The sequence below is a fragment of the Cuculus canorus genome, chromosome 6 (genome assembly GCF_017976375.1).
Source record: "Cuculus canorus isolate bCucCan1 chromosome 6, bCucCan1.pri, whole genome shotgun sequence".
Lineage (NCBI taxonomy): Eukaryota > Metazoa > Chordata > Aves > Cuculiformes > Cuculidae > Cuculus > Cuculus canorus.
The window spans coordinates 20,446,063-20,471,902 of record NC_071406.1 but is presented as its reverse complement, the minus strand read 5'-3'; the positions used below and the strand labels follow the sequence as shown (position 1 = coordinate 20,471,902).

Genomic DNA, 25,840 nt, shown 5'->3' with positions numbered 1-25,840 from the left:
CACTAAAGTGCATAAGTATCTGAACGTTTGTTGGGCTAAAAGGTGCTGTGCAAGCTTAAGCTACTGCTTTGCCTTTATATACAAGATCACTTTTCTTTGGGGGGGGGGTACTAATTCTGGAATGCCACTGATTTTCATTTTAATGGAGGATTGTCTACTTATCACCTTTCTAGAAGATGTAAATACCCCCTTTTTGACTTGTCTGTTTGTCAAGAACAGTAAAAGAGAAAATGTACACTCTAAAAATGCATTTCAAGATAATTTACCAGAAATTGTATTTAAAAATAAAAAGGAAATATACGTGGAACTCCAGATGAAAAATGAACGTGCTCTTAGTAACTACCTCTGGATCTTCTGCTCAAATGAACATGCTGTTCATGTTTATCAAAACGTGTGTACTAAACTACCATAAATAAAATACATACAGTACAGAACAATTAGAACTTTTTTGTACAGTAGTTACTTTTACATTAAACTTACCATATTTTCAGATATGTTGAAAATCAAGACTCTAAACATCATTATTTGAAAGCATCATTTTTAACAATCTTGCACAGGCCCGACAATCAAAAACACGAAGCTTTGATTCAGATAGCTTGGCAGGTTTCACATAGTTTGATAGGTAGGCTACTTTGAAATATGTTGGGTGTGTGGTTTTACTTACGTGTTTTATCAAAAGACAGTTTGATTATTTTCATTTAAATCTTTTCATGAACTGTTTTTGTGCAATACCACTGCCAGTGTAGCTTGAGAAAACAAAACATGTCTGGAACATTGACTGTAGTCCAAGTGTCATCTACCTCTTAAAAAAGTAAGATTCTAGGAAATTCAGTGTGAGTGCATTTTAATACAGTAAGTCAGTCCTAGAATAATTTTAATATTAAACAGGTACCGTTTCTACCACTGGCGATTTGATGCACTCTTCGTGCAGTCTGCTCTTTTCTGGGAGGTTTAGTGAATTCTCAGCAGGGTGCTCTTGTACACGACTGTCGCCATTCAAAGCTGAAACAAAGCCATCTTGAGAAGGACCTTTCAAGTACGAGTGAAATTCCACTTGAGGGTGACTTGGCCTATGCTCAGTGTACAAACTGTTACATGGAGCACTGCTATCACCTTCAGAAGATGAGCAGCAAACAATCACTGAGGGGTTTGCAGAAGGGTAATGAGGGCTGCTAAAAGTTTCCTCTGATTGCCGTGTGTAGTCAACAAACTGTTCTGAAGTCATGTGGTAAGGCACCAGAGAAAGATTACCATTCTTGACAGCATCCCTTTCTGAATAAGTCTCACTGATCTGGTTAGCAGTGCCAGCAACATGGTTCTCTATTTGGTAATACAGATTTGAAGAGTTAGTATAGTAAGAGGCATTTTTAGAGTGGTTTTCATGCACAGCAGTTCCATCAGAGTAGCAAAGCACAGAAGGAAGAGGCACCATGTCAGCATGGGAGCCCATGCTTTCTACAAAATCGTCTGCTTTTTCTTCTTCATCATCTTCCTCCTCATCTTCCTCTTCCTCTTCATCATCATCTGATTCACTAGGGGCTAAACTCTGTGTGCTAGAATCTGTAACTCCACTACAAAAGCTACTCCCATCTTCCTCTTCCTCCTCTTCCCCTGTACAGTCCAAGTCCTCAGCTGACTGAGAATGCATACCCACAGCCGGAGGTTCGGTTTCAATCTCAAAATTTTCTGCAATTGAATATTCAACCGGATGGGGTCCTGGACTCATAGAACTAGTGTGTGCACTTATCTCACTGTGGCAGCCATTTAGTGCTGGAACTTGCTGTTCTCTATTTTTCTCCAATTCAAGTTTCATTATTGTGTGTAAAAAGTGAGTCCGTACACGGATAGGATTAAATTCAATTCTACCTGCTGTATTGCTACACCCTTCTTTAGTGCAACCGCATGGAAAAGACATACGATCCACCTTTTAAAAAAAAAAAGAATACAGATTAACAATACGGAGCATAAGCTTGGTGATATGACAGAACGTAGGCAGCCTAGAGAAATACAATAGTGAAGTGGGATTCGCCTTGAGAACTACTTGTAAGAATAGTCAAAGCGAAGAATAATTCAAAAGGTGAGCCCTGGAATTTAGCACTACTGGAAGGAATGGTAAGGGACCCATACCTGTAACAGTGTTGCAGAGTAGGGAAAATATGTTTCTGCTCCATAGGGAAAAGCATTACACAGTGGAACCAAAAATAGGTAGGTTTTCTATTTATAGATCACCTACAGCTTTATGTCATGTTGTACTCAAACCCAGGCTAAAACATTACCAGAAAGAGTCATAAAATTTGATAAAAATCATGGTAACTAGAAACCTACTGAAACAAAATGAATTATATATATAAAGACCTTTATAAAGTTGCCAATGGTGACACCTGATCACAGAAAGTACGAATAAAAACTCAAGTGCATTTTAAAAGATGTTCCAGTCAATTGTAGATGCAATAGTGTAAAGTCACCAGACTGTGGGCAGAACTGCTCTATCTAATAACAGCCATCTTAAATGTCTAAAAATGTGACTGCGTCCGCAAGTCGGATAGTTTGATTAGACGGCTTAAAGTCTATGTGCATCTATGCTATAATCCCTAACCATCAAATACCATGCAAAGGAGACTCATATAACACAATCTAGTACACAATCTTCCCCACGCATAAAGATGAAAACAGGAACAGCAAAGAGAATATATTATTTAAAATAGTAGAGAAAGTTAGCTTGGATTTAAGAAACTATGAAAAAGGCATTCAGGAAGAAATCAACTCAGCTGCATAATAGCGACCCAGGAGGATTAGTAGAAACATCTTTTAGGGAACATTTTGGGACATTTATAGCTGTACATAGGACACTAGGTAAATGTACAGTAAGAAATACCTTTTTGGTCAGCAGAGGAAAAACAACCTGCTATATAAGCAGAAGTATTTTTTTATTGCCTACATGCAAATTTATCACGCATGCATTTTAAGTATCATGCATGTGAAATAAAGAATGGTATCACAGTTTCTCTTATAGTTCCTCATTGAGTTTGGACTATAATTCACAGTTGGAAAGTATGTGACTTGTCTCTAAAACAGAAGGTAGTATCCCTTCTGAAATGTGCAGGTTACTGATTATTCTTCTGTTGTCTGCATTTGCATATTTAGATAAAGGCCAAAGATAAATACAAAGAGCAGAATATTTGTACAAGAACAACCACAACAAAAATACTAAACAATGCATGGGCCTAAATTAATCATAAAATAAATAAAGATATTTAAGGAGTTTGTTTGCACTGCACACTATATATTTCTAAATCTAGGCCTTAAAAAAATAGTTTGAAATCCGTGTTATGATTCAATAATTAACTTAATTAATTTCTAGTACTCACTATTTTAAGAACAAAAAGTACAAGCATGTACAGGGGTACACACGCCCACACACTTGATAGTTAAATAATGACACTAATATAGACACCTACCTGACATTTTATGCCTGCAAGACTGCAAGTGCAAGTTTCTGGATCACAGAACACACGGCAATCACAGCCACAATCCTCTCTGGACAGGCGGATGGCTCGTAGCTCATGTTTTTCTTCCACATCAATCTTCTTCACTCCAGATGCTCGCAGCAATGCCCTTCGCTTTTTTGTCGGCAGGGGTTGTAGAAAGAAGTACTCATCTACTTCAGTGTTGTCTAGATCAATATCATCATCAGAAATGTCATCCAGTGTCAGAGTATTGGCTTCTTCAGATTCCACTGTACCATTCTTTGTCATCTGTTGCACAGAACAATTAACAAAGCCCTTACCATACTCACACATATAAATAAGGTGTGTATTGCATTATGAATGGGGAAAGTTGTATGTAAAAATGCTGTGTGACTGCTGGGAAGTTCCAGAATATGGTTACAGATGGGGTGAAAAGGCAGTTCTTTCACATTTAACAGGTGAATAAAATACACATTTTTTTAATCTTTGTGTTGGTCATGAAGCTGAATTACTCAACAGTGAAATCCTCCTGACCGCTTACTCCTCTGTGCAACTGCAGTTTTGTGTTTGTAACAACTGTGTAAGATGATCACAGAAAAAAACCGCTGACTATTCCTGACTTGTAATGTCAAAAAGCAATACTTGTCCCTTTGAAGGAGAACAGTTCCGGTGTCATGACTGGTGGTCCTGACATACAGTGTACACATTACACTGCACAGAGAAAAATTCTCCTGTGATCAGCATTCATCCCTTCTTAGAAATTCTGCACCATATTTAGTTCATGCAGAGGCATTCCGCCACTTCCACAATTCTGCTTTATAGGCATTATTGTTCTTTGTCTTTTCTACATATCCTCAATCTTTCTCCATAACAACAGCATTCAGAATTTAGTGCTTTCATTTTAGTTCATGTTTCAGTTTATGTACCAAGGAGAATGACCTAACTAAGAATTCTAATTTTTCTAGTTTTAAATACACAAGGCTCAAACCACTCCTCAAGCAGATCACCATTATTTAAATCCCTATCAGAATTTAAGTTGGAAAGTGGGAAAGGGGAAGAATTCTAATCTCAGCTTCTGTAATAATTTTAGTAATTTATTCAATTACAATTTAATAAAAATTAAGTGTTATGGGTCTTACTCATGAGGTGAATGCTATAAAATGCTCAGCTTACAGAGGCACCTATAGAACCATAGAAAATCTGTCATCTATTTCTGCCCCTCCACCTGCAAATCTTAACTGCTTTGCTACACAGCAGCAGAGCATTAAGGAACGGACTCTGGTCATGTGCTGAGTACCATACACATCCACCAGGCTGTAAATGCAAACGCCTGGGCTGTGGGATTAGACGGCAGTTTCCCATTTCGAAGCACCTCTGTTCCTGACTCCTTTGCTGGATGACTTCCGTATCATCTCCTCTGGTTTCTTTTCTCAATTTTGTCACATAAAGAACAGATGATTTAATAAAATGAAAGATATCAACATTTCTCAAAAAAGTAAGGGAGAAAGATTATCAAGTACTATCAAATACATTTTCCAATACAGAACTTCAGGGGAACATTAAGTTCTCTTGATTATCATAATATTGCTCAGCTGAATTAAAATTGATATGCAGATGGGTAAAATTTCTCTCATAAAGCTAAAGGTTAATGTTATAACAACAGAACAAGGCAAGGGCCAATGAATATGTGTAGCCTTTTGGGTAAAATTCACTTCAACTCTGTAAAACGTGAAAAATTTAGGTTAGACATCTTTTGCCTGCCCTGGCTGGAAATTATTGCTTACTATTTCCCACAAAGGAAACCAATTGTGTCCACAGACCCAGAAGCCTTAACATCACTAGGGTTGTGCTAACTATTTTAATAGATTTTGAGAGGACATTATGAGGAATCAATAAGGACTCTTCCAGCTAATTTGTTGTATTTATAATTTTTTCTCAAATGACAAAGTACTAAAGTAAAGCTACCTTGTACCTTTCATCTTGACAACACGGCTTTTATGTCCAGATTGCCATTACAATTTTCACACCCTACTGCTAACAAGTGTTTATGCCACTGACAATATTGTTTATACCACAGCGCTGGTGGAAATGGCTAAAGTGACTCGAAGATGATTTTAAAGTCTTTGTCTGCTTTTAATTAAGGAAGTTTATTTGGCTCTCCACTTCTAGTACGTAAAAATAAACAGTACCTAATAATGTGGAGGATCAATTCCAATATATTGCCGTATTTCTATTTATTCTTAGAAGTTCTACAAGAGAGAATGTTTTTTACCTACAGACTGACATATTTTAATCCAATGCAAAAAAAATTAAAGAACAGGGAAATCGAAATTAAAAACCACACTGAAAACATTACTTTCTGTTTGCATAATGGTTTTCAAACAGAAAACCCGTTTTGAGCAAACTTTATCCTACTTAATTTTCTCATTTTCTCCATTCTGCTCTGCAGATGTACACTAATTTGGATGAAAATACTGATTAGTACATTTTCCTCAAAGATCATAACTGCTGACATTGTCACCTTAGAACTCTACAGCATTACCTTTTTGTGTTCATTTAGAAACTATGTGAATGCCCAAGCATCTCTTCCATCCCTATAGTGGCAAATCAGCAAGGCCCAGTTTTCTTAAGCAAACAAAACATACTTAGTGCTCTACAGGGACTCTTCACTATAATTCAGTGAGTCCTGAAGTTGCTTTTGGGAGAGAAAGGGTTTGGGTTTTTTTCATGTTTTTACCCCAAACACATAATCAAGAATGCAACAAGCTAGGTTTAATGGACTAGTTGAAAATGGAAGTTTCATGTTCCCTATGTTTTTATATATGCTCTAGAGTGAAGGGAAATATTTTACTTTAGTAAAAGATTTAACAGTAGCAAGATACTACCATTTTTAAGCCACTCTTAGGATTCTGAAGACCTAACCACAGTTTCTTAATATTTGAATTGAAACTTTGGAGTCAGCTTACCAGTCTCAGAACATGCTAGTAAACTATTCCCACATCAACTGCTGAGGATAAATAAAGAAAGAATCCTGCCACCGCTGAATTAAGTGTAGGAGAAAGGACTTTTCTAGTTGGTAAAAGGAAACTATTAAAACTAGAACATAGGAAGAAATGCAAATCAGGCTTTCATAATTCACTGAATACTTATGAAGAGATTTTGCAGGACCTCAACAGTCACAATAAAGATTATCATCCACTCGAACAAGATACTGGGGAGATTGAAGAACATGCTGCATTTGGAAGAGGAGCAGAAAGGAGAGCCAAAAAAGCAGTGGGCTAGAGTGAAGTAAGTTAATGAAGATAAGAGATACATCCCAGCGAAGAGGAGAATTATGAAAGCACAAAAAGCCACGTTTTACTCCATATGGATGAAGGTTAAAAGGTCTCATCCAGCCTTTAGAGATAAATAGGATCTGTGATTTTTCTTGATTTACTTTCTAGCCATAAAAAAAAAGGAAAGTGAAATACTTGCTTGCCTTACTATGCTTTACTCACACCACTGGGGATTCCTCTCTTTGCGCTGATTCCTAGGAATCAGACAAGGGATCTACACAGAGTCATGGATTATACTCACACAGCTCAATTCACACTTGATGCTCTTAACATCCCAAAATGTGAGACATTGAGAAGTGTAGTCTCTATCTAGTGCTATGTCACTAATACTCTAGCTTTTGGTTTCAGACCTGTACAAATATCCATCTTCAATTTTCCTTTTTCTGTTTTATGTTTGTTTGTTTGTTTTCATTATAACAGCTCAAATTTTATGAACTATTTAGCCATTCAAACAAAAAACAATTAGGAGATTGAAAGAAGTAATTACAATATTAAGGGTCACACAGACTTCTTCAGGAGTTCAGACGTAGAACTCATAAACATAATGCATTCTATGGGAATAATGATGAAAGGCATTTGCCAGTTTGCTCTGGACAGTTGTAGTGGTATCCGAAGCAGAGATGTAATATGAAAGAAGGGGCACTGGAGCACAGCAGTTTGGTTACAATTATTTACTCTTCGTTATAGGATTCATCTGCACAAGAGCCTAAAATATATTTAATACAAGGCGCCCCACAGGAAGTGTTTCATCCCCTACAAAAATAACAAAACCAGAAGTTTTGCCACCAGTTCTAAAGAGGCAGAAGGGACACTTCCAAGAACACGATCCCCTTCTACATTCTCCTCTATTCAAGTACACAGTTTCTTTCCTCTCCTATGCTATATTTAAAATGACAACTTCAGAACTGTAGCCAGGATCTGTTCAGACTAGTTAAATTGATATAGCCAGCTAATTTGTCTGACACATTTCTTCTTTAAGATAGACATCCTTTGGTGAATTATTAAAGACACACAATCATAGAAATGGGTACACTGAATAAATAAAGAAAACATTTTTAGAAATACTATTTCTTACTTTTTGAAAAATTTGCTCAAGTTGACCAAGAAAATGAGCTGTTTCATTTCTTTTACCATGCTCTGGTCTAAGAGGGCACTATGCAAGTGTTCAGATGACTCATTCTCTTCCTGGCACTTCCAGGCTTCTGCTGGCTACCCTGTTCAAGGCTAGCCTCCACGACCCTCTGCCTTTCACCATAGAAAACAGAGTGTAGACAACCTCCCTGTAGAACACTCTAAGGTACACATCAATAAAAGCTACAGCAGCACTTGGTAGAAACAAAAATATGTCTTCAGTAAAAGAAAAAAAAAAAATGAAGAAAAATGCCATTTTTTTGAATGAAAATGGAATGATAGCAAGGAAATGGTTTTGTTTAAAACACACATATAGGGCCCATATAGCTCTGACACTGCTCAATTAAATAAATAAGGCAGGTATCAGTGCCTTGAATAATTTTTACCTTTAATTTTAGAGAATTGAGTTTTTCCTCCCTTAGATGCTCTCTTAACATCTCTCGGTGAAGCCTCTCCTGTTCCATTGCAAACTCTCCAAGTGTGTATTGACGCACACTGTTGTGGCGAGTAGACATTCCCAGCGTGCTTCCCCCTTGGCTGGGAACACTGGTGAAGCCTTGCCTTCTTGTGAAGTAATACACAGTAACACAGTTAAAATGGACATTTTTTGTTCTCTTCCGCTTCTCTCTCTTCAGGATTGAAGAAGCTAGAACAGATGCAGATTACAATATGAATGTAATGTCATATAGCAAATTTGTCATTTGTGTAGTTTCATTTACTTTAACAACACCTATGTAGACACTAAAGTTCAGAGGTATGCAGCCTAAGTGAGGAGATAACATTAGAAATATTAACCATATATGCAAACCTAGAAGCCCATTACAAACTGCTACAATCACAAACACTATGGTCTGCTTTAGAAGATAAATTCCTGGTCAGGGCAGTTGTGTTTTCCCATATATATATAGATAGATGTTTTATCTTTCTATGAAGGAAGCAAATAAATTCCAGCAAAAGGAATTTGTTTCACAGTGTCACCTCAAAGACAGTGATCCACTGACTTGCTCCTCTTCAAAACCCTAGAACAAAACAACATTGCGTAGGACAGCAGTGAGAACAGCAGAACTGTGTCTCTCACGGGTCTGTAAACATCGTTATGGGTCTGTCAGCAAGGCTTAACTGTAGAGATCTATAATTATATCTTTAAGGCATTGGATCACATTGGCAGAAAATATTCCTCTCTCTTATAATCGAAAATGTGAGAAATTAGTATTAGAAAAACTAAAGACAATACGTTTAGTGTTTCAGACTGACTCAAAAATACGTTATCATCATCATTACAGAATAACATAATAATGCCAATTAACTATCAGAACCACTTCCTTTTTATTTAACTTCATCTTTCTTTCTGCTGCCATCCACTGGATACATGCATGTATGTATGGACATATATTCTAACGTGTAGAATTTTAACAAAAAATTTTCTAATTCTCGTGCTCAGTTTTTCTTAAACAGTTATGCAGTATCATATGAAATAGATTTGTTTAAAAACAAATGGCAAACTTTAATTGTTAAATATTGTTCTTTTTCTACAGAGATTTAGTGACTCCTTCCAATGGTACTGGTCATTCCTCACTGGTAACAGTGGTGAGCCTTCAGAGAAAAAAGTAAATAAGAGACCCTACTTTATTTTTAAGATGAACAGCCTGACTTATTTGATTTATTGTAAAATGGCAATAGGAGGTTGAAAATATAGATAATAAGCAATTATTTTGCAGTTTACAAGCAACAACTGGGCAGGTGTGAACGAGAGACCTAATGGCCAGAATTCAGGCACTAAAACAATTTAAAAGGTTCCTGACCACTCTTGAAAGACGCGGCACCATTCTACAAAAGCAGTAAGAGCAATGTGGTGTATGCTGCTCATCTAAAAGTGCACTGTCTTTAGAGACTGGAAGCACTTGGCCTTCAGCCTGTTTCGTAATAGGTCTGGTTTATTGTCACAGTTAAAACATAGCTAATTCTCTAATATTATTATGTAGTAAAATATTGATCACCACAAATGTAAAAAGCCTAAACTTTTACATTAACTAATTCAGTCCAAAAAATAGTACAATCTAACTAACCATACGAAAAAAAGCATATTAGAAAATATAGTCCTGTAACTAAATTACTGACAGGACACCCTACCGACATAATCATAAAACTATCTCGGGATCAGTAAAACACTGAAATAGTATTTTTCCTAAACTCTGATAAGCAGCTAAAAGTATGGTTTATTATACAAATAACGTGCACTTCTTCAGATATGCTGCAGGTATGTTCGATTAAAAATATAAAACAGATACTTAAGCTCAGGTCCTATATTCACTTACATGCTCTCAGGGAAGAGTGTTCCAAAAAGGTGTAGAATGTAGAGAGAGGAATCTATTACATTTGGCATGTTTAAATTATATCCAAGTGTAAGCAAATCTCATATCAACAGAGCCTGTGAAAAATATTTCTAAGAAGCTCTTAGTGGGTAAAGAGGCCCATTCTGTTAGAAGAGACTAGCTGGCAGAGGGGCTGGGGTGCATCTATTTTGCATTATATCATTCTTTTAATGTATAGTTCTTTTTCATATATGCCACAGTTTCAAAACAAAACTGTTTTAATAAAACTGAATTTTTAGAGTTTGGAAAATGGGGTAATTTTGATATTGTGACATTCTCTTTCAAGTTAGCATGAAAGCAAATACACTGAGTCAGAACCTTCACTGCCTATATGCCCTGACACACAGGAAGGTGGAGATAAAATTCCTGCTTCCGCTGGAGGATGTAGCTAAACCATTCTGAGATGTATCCAATTTCTGACATAACAGTATTGACCTTACTTGGATCTCAACCAGATCTTGCCTCTGTTTTGCAAGAAATATTGAGAGCTACTGAAAGGCAAGCAGCTTTTTCACCAAGTAAAAGAACCAGCCACAAACTGAATGAGAGAGAAAGCTATAGCAAGATATTGCAGGAAAGACAGAAGGTTAATCTTAATATACACTTCATGAGGAAATAGAGGGTGACTGTGCCTGTAAATCACACAAGCTAGCAAACACCTTTGGGTCTTTATAAGTAAACTTCAGTATCTAACACATAAGGTCTATACCTAGTGTAATTTATCTCAGATCTTAGCTATGGAACTCTTGACATGGCTGCTACTGGCAGGAGTACTGAATGCTGCAATATAAGCACTTCCATCTTTTAAGTCTGTCAAATCTCTTCATAGAAGCTGAACCATACTACTTTCTATACATAAAGAAATAAACCATAAGTTTTATTCCCATGCTATACACTAATATGAATTGTTAAATGAAGCTAGACGGAAAAGTCTGCAATCTAACTACCTGCATTCGAAAAAAAGAACGTAATCTTGGGAAGGGATGGGGGTGCCCATGTATGTGCTGTCATAATCCATAACATGAATTTCATACATTGTCACATGTCTATACCTAAAACTTTGGTTAGCAGTCTCTCTCAGTAAGACTGCAGCTGGCATGAGCTGTTGAAAGAGCCCATTAATGCATTTCAACTTCTTTATAGGTTTTACCACTTTTAGTAATTATCAGTGCCACACATCAACATTGTTTGTTTGGTTTTTTTTTAATATATCACTGACAAAAACTGTGTTAAAATAGCATTAAGCTGAACTTCAGAGAAAATGTTGAAACACTGTAACTGCAACACCATCAGCACTATAAATCCAGCACCACACAACTGTATTGAAGACAGCATGACAGCTGACATGCATTTATTGTAAATGTCTTTAAAGTTCCTGGACTTACTTATTAATGTTATAGTTCCTAGTCAAATTACATGATAATCTGTACAAGTGAACAAGCACGTAAGCACTCAGAGACCTCAGATCACATGTGAAAAACATTCTGAAACACATCCTATCTTTTGGGTTTGCTTCTGTCTCACCCAAGAGCTCATTAGGGGAAGAGCTAAGGCTCTGTGAATAAGTCTATAGTCAATCTCCTCTAAGTTACTGCTATGAAGCAGTCAGAACATATTCATATTCATATTTATGAGAATGTCATTCACAAGAAAAGATCAGTCAGAAACTGCAAAAGATTACACAATTTTATTTGATTACCCAAAAGCATGGATTAGAGATGTCAGTGAGGGCATCGGAGAAATGCAACCACCTCAGTAACCAAGGACACAAAATCAAGCACTGTCAGCACTGCAAAGGCATGATGTTCTTGCTCTACTCTACTTCCTGAAGTCAATGAGCAGAGGACTGCCTTAATATGACCTCAGAAAAAAATTAATATTAGATATTAAATGGAAATGTTGAACATTTTCCAACACTGGGAACAAAGTGCTCTATAACTCATTCAGTCTTTTTGCTTCAAGACAACCAGACCTTGGCTTCTCGGACCATCTTATCAAGAGTCAGAGGCATATGTTACTTTGCATGCGTTGTATTTTAAAGAGTACATTCCCATCAGCTATAATTACTGCTAAGGATACTGTTTAACTCAAGACAGAACAGAAGGTCATACAAAATACACATTTTCTGATACAGCATTAACACATGCTCAGAGAAAATTTACTGACGTTAATCAATTAGTAACCTCCTTTCAGAATGAGTGACACAGATTGTGCAAAGCTTGCATGCCTCTTTGGAGTCAGTTTCAAAAGTTTTGCACAGAAGCAAAAGCTCATAACCTAAAAATTTATCCAAACCGAGTGTAAGCACCGCACTTCCAAAAGAGAGCTAGTAACGGCTTCTTGCTTGGCCAGTCTCAAAAAAGTATTTACATGCCATCTGCCCGTGCAACAAGTGATGTTAGTGGATGCCACTGTCATCTGTTCTGCACAAAAAAGGGTGACGTTGACTCCAGGCAGGCTGCTAGATGTGTTGCTTTAGCATCTGCTGGACAGACACTGTCAACAGCAACTAGAAGGTGTTTTTTGAAAATAAATACCATCAAACTGGGTCTAGCAGTTCATGGCGTGTGAGGATGCCAGAGGGAATAGGAATACTCACCATCACCTAAAATTATCCTATGGATCACACATCACTGCAACACTTTTATATAATGCAAGTCTGATATATTCCATGGAAGAAAAAAAAAATACTCCACTCTCGTGTATTTAAACAATACACTTTTTAGTTCCATATCTCGAGATTACATAGAATCAAATATTTTTGACATATACGTAAGTACTGTAATGTATAAAATGTATCTATTATCAGAGGGAAAGATGATACTGTTAAGAACATAATTACCGCTACAGAACTATCTCTCAGAAAAGGTCACTATATCTGAACAAGATCTTCAGACAGAGTTATCTTCAAACAGGACTGTCAGAGTTCCTCACCTGAAATACCAACTGCTGAAATTCTGATTTTTGGCATTTGATGTTTCAGTGGCTCAGTTTATGACTTTGGCAGAGCAGAGCCCAAGCTAATCACCTGCTCGCAGCTGGCCTGCCTCCTCCCGGAGTCAAGTCAGGACCTGTAGGCTTATCAGGTCCTTGCCATGCACAAGCAGCTGCTGCAGGTCCAGGGCTGTATCTGGACACAGAACAGCCCCATCCTTGCAGCATTTGGTCCGAGCTAACAGCCACAGCACAGGTCAGCCACATCAGAGACTTTTTATGGCAGAACTGGCAACTCTTTGTAAACAAAATTCCTAGAAGTGAGGCCAGAGGAATTAAAGGAAAACTTTTGGCAAACAATTGTTTAAGCCAATAATGGTCAACACATCCTGGAAACACAACCTGCTCTTTGTGCTTACCCTTCTGCTACCTTTGCTCAGGATGTGCCTGCACATGTGCACAACAATACATGTTTATTCATCTTTTTCTCAGTTACTAACCTCTCTTTCTTGTAAGAATTCTCTTTACCCACAGCAGTTATCGTTTATTTTGTGACTACGTATGATAGTTCTGCCTTTTCTCTTTATGCACAATTCCCAGTTTATGCACTCGTCTGGTTGTTGAACAGATAAAGAATCTCTAAGGTTTCCAAAATTTAAGAACACCTGTATGGTGAGCCGGAGACTTGCAGAATGGTACAATGCCTAAACACTAGATATCGAGTTTTTTTTTATTATACACCTTTGGTTTTCAGTGTTTCAGTGAAGTCTTTTTTCAGTCATCGACTGTAGTAGAGCGTAATGATACCTGTTCAGCAGTCACTCAGGAAACTGAGATGCCAGTGATGTACTCATAGGACCGCACAGTGACATGAAACAAGCTTTATCTCATTCAAGACAACCTTTTTCTACACATTACCACCCTCACACTCCCCCCCCTCCAAATTACACACGTGAAGGCCTGACCCAAGAAGCCTCTCTGACCCCATTCCACTAAAGCTCTGGTTAACTGGACGTGGGGAGTGTGACTGTCAAAAGATTAAAAACAGAATAAACACACAAACACCTTTATGGTTGTTTCCATAGGTAGCACATTATTCACACAGTTGAGGATCATCTACACTGGGACACTAAGTCATAACTTTTACTACCATCATTTTTATAAAAATGGTTGCAATTTAAAATGGTGACATTTTACCTATTAAAACAAAAAGTACTTTTTTTATTGGCCAGTAGCTAACAGTAATGGCATACAAGATGGTTTATGGAGCCTTTTGCAGAAAGACTAGGTAGGTGCTTCTTAGATTTTTTTTTAAGCGTATAGGTACTTGTTCAAGTACATTAAGTTGATTTTTCTAGACACAGTGTGTCCTATATGTCTGCATGAAACAGGACACCTCACTAATTCATTTGTCAAAGATACCCTATGAACAAAACTTTGAAGTGAAAACTGAAAGAAGCATCAGTGTAAAAAAAATAATAAAGCTATCAAAAAAATAACAATAGCCTTAAAAAATAAAACTGCTCCATAAAATAACATCCATGGCTGCTGTTCTTTCTTGCTTAGGCTGCTGTGTCGCATAAACCTCCGTCACAATGACGCTCAGTGGGAGAAAGGCAAGCACTATGAATAGTGGTTTGACAACAGAACTTGCCTGTCAAATTCATCCTGGCTAGAGTATGTTTTACCAAGCATTGATCTGTGCTGGGATTCTGTCACCAAACAAACATAGCAAGTGAGGAAATACTTTCTGAGTTTGGAAAAGAGTTAAACAAGATGGTAAGAAAAATGAAAGCCATTCAAGCCATATGAGGTTGGAGAACAAAGAATGGCCTTTGTTCATAAACAATTAATAAATGAGAATAAAGCAATTTATATGGCAGAAAAGTTTAAACAAATGTCTAGAGGAATGTGTGAATAAATAAGGCTGAAGAGAGACATAGCAATACAGAGACTTGTAACAAATCAGTGTCAATATTTTTGTAATATATTTTAATGTACCTAGAATGCCCTGGTTAGAGCCCACCTCCTCAGCACTGTAGTTACATGGAAGAAACCACAAAGTTCTGCTGCTAAGTTAGTTTCCAATAATGGTTGCCATCACCTTATTCCTACTAACAGGCTCATGATGATAAGATTCTTTGCACCTATGTTCTGTAGTGCAATTAGAGCTTATTTTTCATTTTATGTACTATTGGGAGTCTGAAGAATTTAATTACTAGCTCATTTCCCACAGGTTATTCAGAGCTGTATATCAATAGCTCTCTGACTTCTGAAATTGTGAGCCCTCCTTTCCTCTCCCTACCTCATGCCAACGTATTTTAGAAAGCACAGAGCAGAAAGCTAGAAGCAGAGAAGATTCCCACTGACCTCTGCATGCTGGGGTGAGCTGTTCATCTGCCAGCCCCTCCCATCCATGGGAACCAACCTAGCCAGGAAGGCTCCAACCAGAGCAGCAAAGGAGGAAGACACCAGCGGACATTTATTCTTAACCTATTTCTTATGTCATAGAATCATAGAATCACTAGGTTGGAAGAGACCCACTGGGTCGTGGTAACAGATGACATCATCAGCCCATCCAACTCTCAAATCCCAAGAAAAGTAATTTTCCAAAGAGGAAAAATCGCTATTTACACCAGAAGTCCAGTGCATCTTTTTGAAAAACATCCAAGTCTCATAGGTACAGGAATAAATTATAACTGATGAAATAGGCAAGCAACAGTAGCAATGTGCTGGCAGGCTGAAACAAAGTTTTCCTGAACTGCTCCACCTACACATAATGCACTGTACATCTTCACTTTTCATTTGCCTTTGAACATCCTCACTTTGCTCTCTGTGCAATCAGAGCAGTGTCAAAACAGAGAAAGACAGAGTTTCCTTCTGCACATTTACCAGCCGAAACAGAATCCAGACGCCTCCAATCTGGAAAGAGATCCCTGCGGCTGCATTTTTCTATGAAACGCAAAGCTTGTTTCTTAGTTTTATAAAGTCCTGATAGGAATGACACCCTAAGCCCACCATGTTTTTCAAACATTTTTTACTGAGAAAACTGGTAGTTCTTTGATTACAAAACACAAATAATCTCATTTCTGGCTCAACTCCAAGACAGAAGCACTATCTTCTGCTGTCTCAGCTATTCTCCTGATGTCAAAGGCACAGTAAAATAAATGTGAACCATATGGCTACCTGGCAGACTGCTAGCACATGTGCATCAATGAGGGCAAAGTAATTCATTGTCACCAGTGCAGAAATATCTTGGGCACATGAAAATTTCAAAAGGCTGGAAAAAGTACAAAGCAGCCTTTTGGATTAAGGCTCCATCTTAAAACAGAGGAAATGCTGCTTTTCTTACACTCTTACTACCCATTTGTCTGCTTTCTACATCCTTTTAGTGCCACATAAACCACTATGGCAAGAAGAATTAAGCATCTCCACCTGCTTCGTGACTTTCCCACATAGTCTTTCATCAAGTCTAACACCACAGAACAGCAAAGCCTGATTCATCATGTTAATGTAGGTCAGACATCACATACAAAAGCCAGGTTGCTTCACAATCTTCACAGAAAACAAAAACCTGGTAAAAGGTCATATTCCAGATGCTGCTTCAACCTCTCGTCTCCTACCTCTCCTTCTGTCCCACTGCCTCTCAAAATACATTTTTCTGAGAGTTTCCATGCACTTCTACATTTACAAATTTTAAACCCTTAGTGATGAAACACGTTCTACATGCTGGAAATCAACATTAAGCGGCAATGCTGTGACATACAATACACCCTCCCAAAGGAACATGTGGGCTTGAGTGAAGGGAATTATTTTCTGAAATAAATTTGAACTTGGAAGTCTTGAAGGGAACAGCATACTCAGGAGGGCATAAATCAAGTTGTTGAAATTAGACAAGAAGAGACAATTCCGTGGAACAGCAAGACCCACCTTAGTAGCATCTCACCACTCCATCCTTCTGGTACCTTCCTCTCGGGTAAAGCCAAAGCTAAATTCCCCACACGGAAGGGGCTCAATGTGAATGCTCCCCTAATGCTACATTTAAGTTTGTCACATTTGAAAAGGTTTCTGAAAAATACCAGCTTGCAAGTTTGACATGAATAGGAGAAGTTTTTCATTCGTACTTTGGTTAAACATTTCACCTCACTGTCAGTTTTGTCTAAAATCTCATAGAAATGTTAAGTTCTTGTAATGCACGCTAAAAGCTGGAATTTTACTGCTAAAATTTCAGTGACAGCTTTAAGTTTACCTCCTCAGCCCCCTCCATCTCCAGAACACTTTTCAGTGACATTCATCATACCAGTCTCGCTTCTGCATTCTGCAAATATAATCAGCCTGTGGGGAGAAGTGGAAATGGTTAACTGCTCTCTGCCTCACCACTTACTCTGAATTCCAGCTGCTGTTTTGTGGATGATTATTTCTGACCTTGGCCTCAGCTTTGAAAACTGTAAGGAGGAAATCAGCTACCAGGAATCCTTGCAGGTACACCCATGCATAACAACTGCATTCACCAAGCTCTCCTAAGACACAACAGGCAGTCCTTCGTCCCATCACAGGGGTGACTTCTGTGAATTGCTGTTTGATACAAACACAACCACTCATTTAGCTGTCCATAACTTTGCATTTGCAAACATATTTTGCGTATCTGCCATGAACATCTTAAACAAAAAAATTCTGTTTATATGTTATCTAAGCCAACAAATACATCATGTATGACAAAACCTGTCCCTCTGTATAGCATAAGCAATGTATTATTTTATAGAAGAAAAGTTTTACAGAAGTAGAATTAGTTGCACAAATCCTTCTGAAAACTCATAGGACTCTGCCTCCTAAACCTTCTCTACATTTTTTTAAAACTCCCTCTGCAATAGCTGTTATTCCAGATAAAAGACAGCAGGCAAGATCCTGCCATGGCACATCCTTCCCTGTCAACCTGTACGAGCATTTCAGTGAAGACACTGCAATACATTTCTGATTTTTTTTGTATTCCTTGTTTTTTACTGTGCAGTTGAGAGGACTTATTTTAAAATAAAAAATGAGAATCTTTCAATCCATTTGCATTTCATAACATGAGTCAACAAATAACGACAACAATGTATTCCTTCTTAACAAGTAAATTCCAAGTCTGGTTGCAGGCAATACAAATAACTGCAGGATGCCATGAAAAAAAGAATGCCTGCATTTAGCTACAACTTGTGTTTTCCCATAATAAGCCATCAACACAACTCATTTAGAGTCCTATCATTAATCAGCAATTAACCACACAACTTAGGCTCAAAGCTCAAGTGATGCTTTGTGCTAATGACCTTACACCAAGTAAGACTTCATCCTTCACGTAACGATAATGTAAGAAAAACTAGACTTTCCTAACGACTTCAAAGGATTTGATACGTCCTTCAAAATTCTGCATGGCCACATAGATGAGGCAATCTCAGTATGTTAGCGACTAGAATATTCAAACCAGTACTTTTAAGGGTAATGGAAAGAAACGCAATGGAGATGTACTGGTATTTTCAAATACTTCATTCTCTTTAACAGTAAAATCAAAAGATGGCAAGAGCATTGAGAGACCAAAGGGTTTTCTCAGAACCCCTACTGATCAGCCACATTCATAATGAACCTAAGGCACCCAATACTCTTAAAGACAGTACCCTAACTAGCAGAATGACAGGATCTATCATTATGGATGGCTGCAGGATAACGTCACTAATGACAGTGACAGTGATAATATTAATGGCAAGACACAGGTAACCAATGGAGGACATCAACTAGACTGTGTGAAGGTTCTACCTCCTGGTGATGCAGATCACCTTGTCAGATGAGCTGGTGCTAGAGATTTCACCTGCCTCTGCAGGTTAAGAAGAGAAGCCTCAGCAACAAAGGTGTTACTCTGAAAGTTCCAGTGTCACCACACTGACTTTGAAATAACAGAGGAAAGCAGCAGCTCTTCAAGGTACGTAAGAGATGCATCTGTGGTTATTGTGGCATAGGGAGATTTTACCAGCACCTAAGAGCAAAAGACAGGACTTGGTGATGTCTTCCCAGGTCTTCCGGTTGCATGCAGTTTTTCAACTTAAATTTGGATATTTTTCTGTATGAAGCATTTAGAGGAAGATACCTCCACAAGGCAGGAAGAATCCCCCACACCAGAGATACAGCATGGAACCCATCATCCCTCAGCACACACAGTCATAGGAACTGTCAGGGCATTGTACTGACATCCTGAATGGCATTTCCAAAGACAACTTTCTGTGGAGCTGATGAAACACAGCAACGGGGTGCCCTTGCTCATCAGGGCAATTTATAGGAGCTAAAATGGCATTGGGTGTGCTCCCACTCCATAATCCATGTACCTCCAAGGAAAAAGGAACTAATACTGTACATGCATGCTTGGACTGCTACTTGAAGGTGAACAATCCTCTTTTTGATATGGAGGAGGGACCGTAAAATGGGACAGGTATATGAACTGGTTAATAACATGCTTTGGCATCCATTAAGGTAAATCTGTGGTGTGACTAACAGCCTGTTGAGTCAAACTGAAATGACCTCAGTAGATTGAGAAAACTAAAGTTAAAAAGACACTAGGGATTATATCTGCCAGTGGTAATGAAGGCACTCCATCACCATTTAATAAGATATCTAAAATCATGCAGATGAATACATACACACATATACCTGACCAAGAAAATACTACGTTTAATTATTTTTTAATTATGAACCTGGTAACAGTTGTCTATGCTTTATGGGCTGTAATTTCATTAATGACTCAGAATAAGATGCCTGTAACTCAAGCTAGGGATTTTTTTGTTGTTGCTGTTGTTGTCTTGATTTTTTTTAATGGATATATTGCTACAGAAACTCTGTACTTACCCCTGCGTAGTAGTCACAGTGAATGGCACTTACAGACATCTCAGTGATGTGTTTTCTGCCATCACATTAGAGGATTAATTGTTGAGATCAAGGCTATCTTCTGCTCCTTCTGCCCCACCTGAATGATATACAGCAGCTGTATGCCTCATTTAGCTGGCAGGTTAAACTGACCTTAAGGCTAATGAAGCAGGATAGCTGAAAGGTTCTTGTTTATCTGAACCAACACATATTGTTTCAAGGGTTGTGTAAATACTGAGATGCATCAGCTATTCTAGACAGATTTATGTGCAAAGAGCCTGCTGAAGCACTGCAGACTTGTAGCTACAAGTGATTAAAAAACTATCGCTTTGTCAGGTCAATTAGAAAGGAAAAATAAGAGAGGGCCAAGTTAGTCTTTTTTTAAAAAGCTCAGTTAAAGAATTAACATATAAATCTTGGTGTTGACTACAGGTCACTCACAACCCATGTATTTCCAGTCAGTAAGAGAGTTTATATTGAACTTACTGGTATAAAAACAGACCAGAAGGAAGACAGTGTACAGGATCTGGCAGTGTCTCACAAAAGAGAGAAGTAAATAATACAAAGTGTCAGGAAATGGCTTAGAAAGATAACCTTCACTGAGGAGGTACTCAGGCAGTAAGAGAGGCAAGGAACCTGGCCAGCCCTTCTTCTGAAGCGAATCTTTTTAGTCCGTCCACTGACAAAGTCTTACAGAACTCTTCCTTTCCATATGCTCTTAAAAGTACAGATTCAAATATTCAACACAGGATAGCTCTTATCTTTCATTTTGGGAGATGACTGTATTTAAAGAATGAACAAAACACTTTCCAATGTACACTGTTACAGTTTTCAAGACAGCATCACTTAGTAGCTCTGTAAGTCACTTGTATTCATGAGATATGAACAATGACTATTTCCACATATTCTGCTTTGACAGGATAGGGCCCAGTATCTTAGTAGGATCAGCTCATTTTTATCACTTCCTAGAACTAAAAAATATGCTTTTTCAAATAATATTGTTTAAAAAAATCTACAGATAAAAAACTGAACTACATACATACAAAGAAAAGTGCTCTTTCCCTGAAGAGCACCCAACATCACACACACAACCAATGTCAACCGATACAAGCACAAATGAAAATCAGTCCTGTGTGTATTAAGAAACTCCATCAACTGTCCAATTAAAACATTCTTTCCAGAATCAATGCACACAAAGACTCGAGAGAACCTCAGAAAAATAAAACAAAATAAAAATCCAATCTCAACAAAAAGTCCTGGTTTTTTTCTAGAGATAGTAAGTTACCAAATTAAAAACAGCTTCAGTATTTGTGAAGTATCTTTACTCCTTTGCAGTTATTTTAAATATAAACAATTGTGTAAACATATAAGTAACTGATATGTTTTAACATTAAGAAAGAAGAAAAAGGTGCAAAATCTCACTTGCAGCATTTTAACAATAAATCAACAAAACTGACTTCCCCGTTAGGGGCAACATGGAGCGTTCTTGGTAAAGTTACAAAATAATGATGCACACTAGAAGAGAGTCTGGATGGAAGATGTAAGTAATTAGGTAGGGATAAAACCACCTTTCCATTCTATACTTCATCTTAGCATCAACATTCTCTATATTCTGACCAATAAAAAATTATCACCCTAATCAAGTTCCTGCAAGTACCCTGCATTACAGTAAGTACAAAGCAGAATGTTAAACATTGAAAGATGCCATTTTCCAGCAGTCTTTTCCTTAAAGACCTTGAGACTTGCCTATCTGAATGCAGCACAAAGGCCACCTCTTTAATTCTTTTCTTCCCAAACTAGACTTATATAATAGTGGCATTATTCTATACTGTTTCTTGCAATTTAGGCTCCTGCATCTATATTAAAGACAATACTTTTTTAAAAGTAGTATCAGTGCACATGCAAACAATTTACTCTTTCTATTTCAGTACTGCCAACTAATACACATATATTTTAAAAACTGTCACGCGCAATTTCTGTCTGTGTGTGTGAGTGCACACACAAATAAAGTTCTATTGCTCTGGTCACAAATATCTGTTATATGAATCATTAATCTGAACACTGAAATGCTACAGATTCTCTTACAGATTTTATTCAAAACCAAAATTGTTTATTGTGTCAGCTACAATCAAAGCTTATTGTTACAGGCACACATTACAACTTCAATGTTTCTCCCCTGAATTACAAGCCTTCTTCATATTATCTGTGAATTCACAATAAAATTGCTGTCTTGCATGTGCGTGGCAGTAACTGATGTAAAAGCACTGCTTTCAGTCTATGACGAATAATCATCTAAGTCCTTAAACAGATGCAGAAGTTAAAAGATCAGCATCCAGATAATATTGTCACTAAGCTATTTCTTAATGAGATTTACTGGGTCACTTAGTCCTCTGTGGCATTTCAGTGAAATAAGCCCTCTACTAGTACCGTACTTCAAATATAATATACCACACCAAGACTGTTACATGTAAACACATTTTGAAAGTTGTGCCAGTATAACCCTATATTGCACAGGAGTGTTTCATCTTAGAGAAAAATGGATTCACATCCAAACCCTAGCTCAAATAGCAGCATTTGGTAGATGAATTGGTAGATTAATCAGTTACAGGAACAGTCATGCCACATGCTACAAACATGATTTCTATGCACACTCTAAACCAGATAGATATAAGGAACGCACTGTATATGGGCAATGGTGAGAAGCCTCATCTATTCCTCGGCATATAGTCTTTAGAAAACTTGGCTTTCTCGCCACTAACTCCAGTGGGGAGGTCTATTATACATGCAAAGGAATTGACGGAGGCAAACCTCTGCTTTTTGAAACATGAAGTTCACTATTCCAACAGATTATCACCTAAAACAAATATCATAAGCTACAAATACAAACTGTAAACTCATTCTTGCTAGATATATACACTGCACACGTAGCTTTGCTAACTTAAAGCCAAATTTCTTATCTGTACACAAAATCATTGCCTAGTAAAGAGATACCCTCCCCTGCATGAAGAATAGAAACTCTTACAAGAACGTGTCCCCTACACAATGCTCCGTGATTCCAAATAAAATATTTTCTTTGGAGAAGAATGCTCACCAACAAAATACTGCAGAGAGCTGACAGCTGCACTACACTTATCTAAGGAAAATAAACAAACTTACCTAAAGCACCTTCCCTACAGTACACATTTGAAATATCTTAAGAGCAACTCCCAACATCTACTACAAACAGCTACATAATTCCAAGTGCAAATATGTAGGAGCTTCCAAGCGATTTCAAATTTTTACAATAACAAACAGTTTTGTATAGCTAATAAGAAGACAAAAGGGTGCAAGTCTGCTAAGCTATTTTGAGCAAGTCACAAACTGACCACCCAGAGGATCCATTTTATCACCTGTTCAATTTAAAATCATCATGTTTATCTAACCATAAAATTTATTTTAGTTTAAGGAACAGGAAGAATTCTATAGGTACATAATTTCAGTACTTACGGGTAAAATGATTAGAAGTGGATGGATTGACACTATCTCCACTGTCAGCACTTTCACTGCTAGAAATGTCATCATCTGATTCCCGCACAGAGGAACAAGGTGAGGAGCCATCAACTTCTTCAAACTTCCTCTTTAAAATTCCACTCATCGCTGCAATGCTGTCACAGGCACCTGTACCAGGAACAGAGGGAATGAGGCACTGAAACATCCAACTGCAGAATATGCAGTCATAATCTCCAAAGTAATTTTAACTTAGAAGTACCAGTAATTTGTCAGTTCTGGTCTCAAATAACCATTTAGTATGAAATTAGATATAATTAATTAGAAGACACTGAAGCTATAGGAAAGGAAAATACCATCAAAAGTCATACTCTAACTCGACACATAGGAAGTGGTTATTTTGCTATATATTTTATATATATTATATATGTTACATATTATAAATTATATATATTATATATCATATATAATTTATATGTATCATATATAATATATAAAATATATAATTTATAATATATAATATATATAATTTGCTATAAAATAATGTGTAACAGATTGTTTTCAGGGAGTATTTTTCCCATTTTGATGTCAATAGCACCCCTGATTTCAAGGTTTTGTTGTGAAATATCAAGCAAGGGAAAAATCCGAATTTCTTTTCAAATAGCCTCATTTGGTCCCTCCCTTGGCTGTCACAGGAAGAAGAAATGTTCAAAATGAGGGATAACGTTAAATAAGAAATTATTCTGAACACTACATCACCCATTGCCAAATATATGTGATCTAATCAGTGTTCACAACACCCCTGATACATCTGATAATTCCAATTTTACAGACAGTTAAAAGACAATGAAGTCACAAAACCCATATACTGATTTAGCATTCAATAAATACCTGGAATCCAGAAATTCCCCACTCTAGTCAGAGACACCAACGGCCTCCAAAACTCTGTCCTTCTCACATTAAGACATGAGATGCCTAATATACTCCTGAGGTTGAGTAAAAGATTATAAAGCAAAGTATTCAAGCAGAAATTCAGCAGCAGAGGTAGAAATATAACATGAATTGCATGTAAATTAAGGAGGAGAGACCAAGGACAGCTGGAGCTTGCCCAGAGGATACACAGCTGCCACCATGCCTCCCGCAGCACTGCAGAGGCAAGCAGTGCTGATCCTTATCCAGGCAAGAGGTTTGCCTAGGACTGATAACATGCTAGACTTGCCGAGTAGGACACACAACCTAGCACCACGGATTTAGGGCTCTGTCAAATCCCACTGAAAGCAACGGAAAAAATATCGATTTCTCACTGAAACAGAACTTTTAAAATATCTGCAGCTACCTCTAGGATTCATTAATGCTGAGCCAGCTACATTCTGCTCCATCCCTGAACTGGGACTATATAAACTCCAGAGTGCCCTTCCAACCAAAATTTCTATGGTTATATGCTTAAAAAAACCCCAACTCTGTCAGGAAGCAAATGTATGCTGGCCTAAACGGCTAATAGTAAGAAAGACAAGCTTAAGGCAGAGACTCCAGTACTGCCCACACTGTTTAACAATTAGCACATTTCAGAGTTTTGGCCCAGGCCACCTCGCACTCTCCTGGATAACGCAGGACGAAGCAGGTGCGAGAACCATTCCCAGCAGGCAGGGTGGATGAGGGCACTCGGGTTTTGGCAGAGGGCTGACAGTTTTGCCACTGTGGACAAGAACTGCACCCTGCCACTTGGCAGCATTGTTTACAACAACCTGATATGAAGCTGGAACAGGATAAGAGTGGGTATATGAAGCCAAGAGCTACCAAAAAAAAACCAAAAACCAAAACCTGATGGGTTCACCAGGTTACAGAGTCTGCAGGACTGATCAAAAAATCATAATTCAGCAGAGACTGAAGTCTCTCGTAGGAAATCCTGGGACTGATGTAGCAAGAATACCATGGTTTCATCCCAGGGCAACAGAAAGTTAGTTCTAATTACTTGGTTTGCTTTGCTGACAAAGCATTTTACACTGTCTGCCAACTCCTAAGCACAGCAGGAGGGACTTACAGGCAGGTTTACACTTGCCTTTGTTAGTCAAAACTAGAAATTAATGGATACATTATACAACATTTTTATGATATTATTTAATTACAGAGACTAGAACAGAAGTTCTATAATAAGGAAGTTCATTCACCTCTTAGGAAGCAAAAGCCTGAGAAGCACATACATGATTGCACCAAGTTTAATATCCTG

At 37.7% G+C, this 25,840-nt stretch overlaps 1 protein-coding gene across 5 annotated transcripts in view; it reads right to left on the bottom strand.

Annotated features, from left to right (window-relative positions):
* Positions 1-25,840, bottom strand: part of CSRNP3 (cysteine and serine rich nuclear protein 3) — a 106,019-nt gene that overhangs the window by 8,426 nt on the left and 71,753 nt on the right. For all 5 annotated transcript variants that reach the window (XM_054069232.1, XM_054069233.1, XM_054069234.1 and 2 more), the window contains 4 exons: positions 23,614-23,784; positions 8,320-8,579; positions 3,459-3,755; positions 481-1,924 (listed from right to left, as the gene is read on the bottom strand). In XM_054069232.1, coding sequence (XP_053925207.1) covers positions 881-1,924; positions 3,459-3,755; positions 8,320-8,579; positions 23,614-23,784 — 1,772 coding nt within the window. In that variant the 3' untranslated portion in view covers positions 481-880. The remainder of the gene's footprint in view (positions 1-480; positions 1,925-3,458; positions 3,756-8,319; positions 8,580-23,613; positions 23,785-25,840) is intronic.